The sequence below is a fragment of the Priapulus caudatus genome, unplaced genomic scaffold (genome assembly GCF_000485595.1).
Source record: "Priapulus caudatus unplaced genomic scaffold, Priapulus_caudatus-5.0.1 Scaffold1714, whole genome shotgun sequence".
NCBI classification, from domain to species: Eukaryota; Metazoa; Priapulida; class Priapulimorpha; order Priapulimorphida; family Priapulidae; genus Priapulus; species Priapulus caudatus.
The window spans coordinates 22563-28012 of NW_014578775.1; the positions used below are offsets into that span (position 1 = coordinate 22563).

General features: G+C 45.9%; 1 protein-coding gene across 1 annotated transcript in view; it reads left to right on the forward strand.

Moving 5' to 3' along the window:
• Positions 1 to 739: 739 nt before the first annotated feature.
• Positions 740 to 5450, forward strand: part of LOC106817408 (pyroglutamylated RFamide peptide receptor-like) — a 12690-nt gene continuing 7979 nt past the window's right edge. The window contains exons 1-4 of the mRNA XM_014822073.1: positions 740 to 744; positions 3516 to 3652; positions 4714 to 4762; positions 5243 to 5385. Coding sequence (XP_014677559.1) covers positions 740 to 744; positions 3516 to 3652; positions 4714 to 4762; positions 5243 to 5385 — 334 coding nt within the window. The remainder of the gene's footprint in view (positions 745 to 3515; positions 3653 to 4713; positions 4763 to 5242; positions 5386 to 5450) is intronic.

Genomic DNA, 5450 nt, shown 5'->3' on the forward strand with positions numbered 1-5450 from the left:
TGATGATCGCGTAAGCGTAAACTCGGAGTAAACAGCTAAAAGCTGATGTCTTGGTGTTAATTTATACTCAGACTACAATTTATATATATATATATTATATATATATATATATATATATATAGCGTTCACCGCTGTTTTAGGTGACTTGCCAAATACAATCACCATGACGTTCGTTCGACCTATTTCCCCGCTGTGGTGGGAAAACCCCGCCTGATCGACGCAGATGATAGGCCTAGTAACTATCGAGACGAATAGAGGATATCGGAAATAATAGACGGATCTATTCATCTATACGGAATTATCTATTCCGAACCAAGCGCCTCATAGAAAGCCCGCGTTCTGTATTAATAGCTTATATGCCGACGCTCGAGATAAACACGACGCGTAACGAAAAAAAAAATAAAAAAAGATATTAAAACAGTTACTAATAAACGCGATTAACTAATAAACCGCGCTGTTAAATAATACGTGCGCGTTAACGAAACGGCGTCTAATCGAAATACGTAGTGTTCTCTACGGCTTACATATAAATACGTGGTCTCATTGGAGTACAATGAAATACGTGTGGTCTCTATGAGTACATGAAGACACGTGCGTCTCTATGAGTACATGAAACACGTGTCTCTATGAGTACATGAAATACCCAGTGCACGTCTCTATGAGAACGCTGAAATACGTGGTCTTCTCATGAGTACGTGAAATACGTGTGTCTCTATGAGTACGCTGAATACGGGTCTCTATGAGGTACGTAAATTTACGTGGGTTCTCTATGAGCTACGATGAAATACGTGCGTCTCTTATGCAGCTACATGAAATACGTGCGGCACACACACACACCACGTCACACGCACGCACGCACACACACGCAGGTCTCGCACGTCACTGCAACGCGTAACGCACGCACACACACACAACCATCGCAAAATCAACGTCACACACTACAGACCACAGACCGATGCTCTATAGTTTAAGTGACCATGAAGATTATCAGTTTATGCAGGCTCTCTGACATATGACCTAACATGAGTTATACATAAACAATTCACCACAAGTCACAACCACAAATGCGCCGGTTGTCTATGAGTATCATGAACAGCAGCAGCAGCAGCAGCAGCAACCAGCCACTACCAATACTACAACGACGCGCTGTAACGCCGCTGCAGCTGTCATCATGATGACGTAGTTCGAGGTCACGACACATGAATACGGCTTCAGCCACAGGGACCTCCAAGAATGTGACGCCCTAACACGCGCGTGCGTGGATGCGATGCGCAGAGTCTGCGACCCTCTCTCATATTTATCTCTCTCTCACGCGCGCGCGCGCACGTGTCAGTGTGTTCTTGCCACTCTACGCTGAGCCGGATACTGTTGTAACGCGGAGCTGTGAATAAAAGTGTGAACAGTGAGTCTAGAGAATCTACTAATAGTGTGCGAGGAATCGGTTCAGCCACACGAGCCGAGTGCATTACAGAATCGAAGTTCACGCCTCACGGCGGGTTGCTGAGAGAGATACAATCACCGTCGTGCAACGATCTCCTGTGTCTTGTGTGTCGGAGTGATAGCGGTAGCAGCGGCCTTGACGGCATCATCACCATCATCATCATCATCATCATCATCATCATCCGCATCCGAAGCAGCAGCAGCGGTAACAACAGTGGAAGCAGCAGCAGCAGCAGCAGCAGCAGCAGCAGCAGCAGCAGTAGCAGCAGCAGCAGCAGCAGTAACAACAACAGCAGCAGCAGCAGCAGCAGCAGCAGCAGCAACAGTAACAACAGCAGCAGCAGCAGCAGCAGCAGCAGCAGCAGCAGCAGTAGCGTGCGACGTTACGACGCAGCGTTACTTCCATTAGACAACGCAACGACCGAGTCACAAACGTTCCGACGTCGACACATCGTCGACGCACTCGATAAATGCCCCACCAGATGGCGCTCGATTCTTCGTCGTCGACAGCGGTATGCATCGGCAGCTGTTGTCGTAGTGGCCGGGATACAGCGACACGCTAACGACAGCATAGCCTAGCGACGTCGCGCGCTCGTGCGTGCGTGCGGCTGGGCGTGTGCTCGCACGCGCCTGTGTCTGTAGGAATCGTGCACGAATGCCGTAGAGCGCGTGAGCACGCACTACACCATACACGAACACGTCGTGCCAAACACACGTGCGCTGCACTAGTGCAGTAGCATCAGCAACAGAAGCGGCAGCACCACTACCAGACGCAGCAGCATCAACATCAGCACCACCGCAACCACCAACAGCAACATCATCATCAGCAGCAGCAGCACAACCACCGGCAACATCAGCAGCAACTCTCTCTCTCTCTCTCCCTCTCTCTCTCTCTCTCTCTCTCTTTTTCTCCCTCTCTCTCTCTCGCTTTCTCTCTACATGCATATAAGCTGTAGACTCTAGAGCCTATATAGCAGCGCGTTTGTGAGACCGTATACGAGCTAATCACGCGATAGCGCGAGGGGTCGCACGTGATTGCAAACACGTCGGCATACAAATTACGCGTTTATAGGTCGGATGCGAGTGAGTATGCATATGTCACGTGCCGGCAGCGTGTCAGGCTGCTGTTACTCTAGAGAATGGGTTAGCTATTGGTTAGATCAAGAGCGTATAAAGAAGACCTTGGTTAGATGAATAGCTAGCTATCTGTCAGTGCGCGAGTGTACGGTGTCAAGAGACACTGCTTAGTGTTAGAGGGCGAATAACGTCGTGCCTGACTTTACATATAGCTGTCAGGTGATGCTGAGAGTGTTTCACAACATGGATGACATTGCCTCATCCGAGAAGGGTTGGAGACTACACGTCTGTGGACAATACCTCAAATCTTAATACAGTGTAACTAGTATATCGGCTTTCCTTAGACCTATATTCTACCTAGCCGTGAAGTAGTGGTGGTGGTGGTGGGGTAGGATATATGGAGAGGCTTATACATTGGTTTATAGTAGGCTTATAGGATTATACATTGACAGGCTTTGCAACATGTAGTTTTATATGCCCGCTGACACGAAACACGAATGCGTTGTCAGAGACATTATTACCATGACGTCACTCTCAATCGTTACATACCCTCTCGCCGTCTTTTAATAGCGATAATCAACGTCATTCTATATCAACAAGATTTAATCACACTAATTAACAACATTTTGTATCGCAATCGACATCATTAGCGCACGCTTTATTACGATGTTTCCTGACGACTAGTTGTTCACCTAGCGTCCTCACAGTAACCGCACACATCCACAATGTCCGTCTTCGCTTCTCTCACTTAATGTCGGTGACATTACGTGTTCATTTATGATGCGCAATTGTGAGGTCAGGCCTGCATCAGGTGAGGCTGCATCAGGTGAGGCTGCATCAGGTGAGGCTGCATATATTATTTCCAAAGTGGATCACGGCATTAGCCGGTGGCTTCTGGGTTGACCGTGTCCCAACCTGGGACATAGGGATTCAATCCAGAATTTTTCGCAGGATGTGTGCTGTTCCCAGTAGTGCAATTTTCTGCACTTCTTGTGCAGTGTGGTGGCCAGGGAGTTCCTTGAGGTTTTTATCAACACCATTCTTTATAGAACCAAGGGCTCCAATCACCACTGGCACAACTCTCATAATAGTCTTCCACATGCTGCTAATCTCAATGGCCATATCTTCGTATCTGGTGAGGCTGCCTCTTTCCTTGATGTTAGTATCATTTGGTTCGGCTACGTCAATCAGCAGGCATCGTTTTTCTCTCTTGTTGTTGAGCGCGATACCAGGGTGGTTTGCAGGTATCGATTATTGTTATTATTATTATTGTTGTTATTATTGTTATTATTATTATTATTATTATTATTATTATTATCACGGTATGATTTACGGACAGCTCTACCAAATATTTAAGGCGATATGGAAACGGCTTATAACCGACCCAGCAGCAATATTCCCGCATGACGCAGATGAAATTTGCACTTCTGGAATATTCTAGTAATAACAAGGAAACCTTGCTTCTGAACTTCCGTGTTTGGTTGCGTCATCGAATGACTGTGTCGGAGAAGATACGTCATATAGGGGGGTAGATGGAATGAGTGTTATGCGTGGATGAGTGTCTGATGAGGATAAACACATCTAATGAATTGGGTTTTGCGCAAAAACAGAAGGCACGAGAACTGAATCATCGCTTGCACAGCTCTTCGTGTACCCCGCGTACATTGGCAGGAAATGTGTAAATACATAGATGGTAATATTTGTAGATTATATATGCGCACGGAAAAAAGCACTAACAAGATCAGATTCAGAAAGATCAAAAGATAGACGTGAGAGGCACGTGTAGGCAATTATCACGCGATGAAAGCCGACTAGCGCGAAGGTCGGATGCGAAAGATTTTGTTATTTTTGCTTTCAACATCCTCCGTCCTCTTCATTGCAACGTAACGTCGCTATGGTAACCGCGACGAAGTAAAGACTCTGTAATACCTGCGTGTGATTTTATTGGCATTATGTTTTACTAATGATCTAATGCGTAATGCACTTAGAATTATATGTAATCTTGCTGGAAAAAAACGTACGTATTTTGTGGCTTCGTTTAGACGCCGTCACCATGGCGACGTTGCGACGCGGAGATCAGAAGATGCTAAAAAACGAATCATCTTTCTGTGAGGCAGTGCGCAGTAGGCTTTTAAAAATTTCCAGCTTTTATCATAGCCGAAGGTACCATTAAACGCGATTTGCTTACATGCGCAGTCATATTCATCAGTAATGTATACACTATTCGAGACGACAAGGACATTGGGTACGTACTTATAGTTAAAGGTAATATAGACAGAAATACAGCCGAAATAATTATATAATGTTTGATGCGGTACCAGATCAAAAACTCTTATATCGACTTCGTTATTTGAGATTCACTTGGCAGCGAAAAGCTTCTTATTACAGATCTAGCCCGTAGACCATGTTTTTCTACTGCGACTCTAATCCCATCCATAACTCTGACCCCATGCAACACCAACATCTACTCTAACCCTAAGCTTAACTTTAACAAACCCTAACCCTAATACTAACAGCAATCGATAACAATCTCGATCGATCAGCTATTGGTTAAATATCTCAGGCCGATCAGTTATCGATTATATACCTCAGCCTATCAGCTATCGATAACGATCTCGATCGATCAGCTATCGATTAATTATCTCAGCCGATCATCTATCAATGACAATCAGGGCCGATGAACGTGAACAGACGCTAACCGCTTCACTCGCCGAATATTTTTCAGCGTGACGAACTACCTGGTCGTCAATCTATGCATAGCGGACCTGATGGTAGCCGTCACGTGCATGCCTGTCGCAGTCGGTCGCATCGTCTATAGAATATGGATCTTCGGACTCGTGCTCTGCAAGTTGACTGCATACGTGCAAGGTAAGCACCGTCAAGTAGAGAGAGAGAGAGAGAGAGAGAGAGAGAGAGAGAGAGAGAGGGAGAGA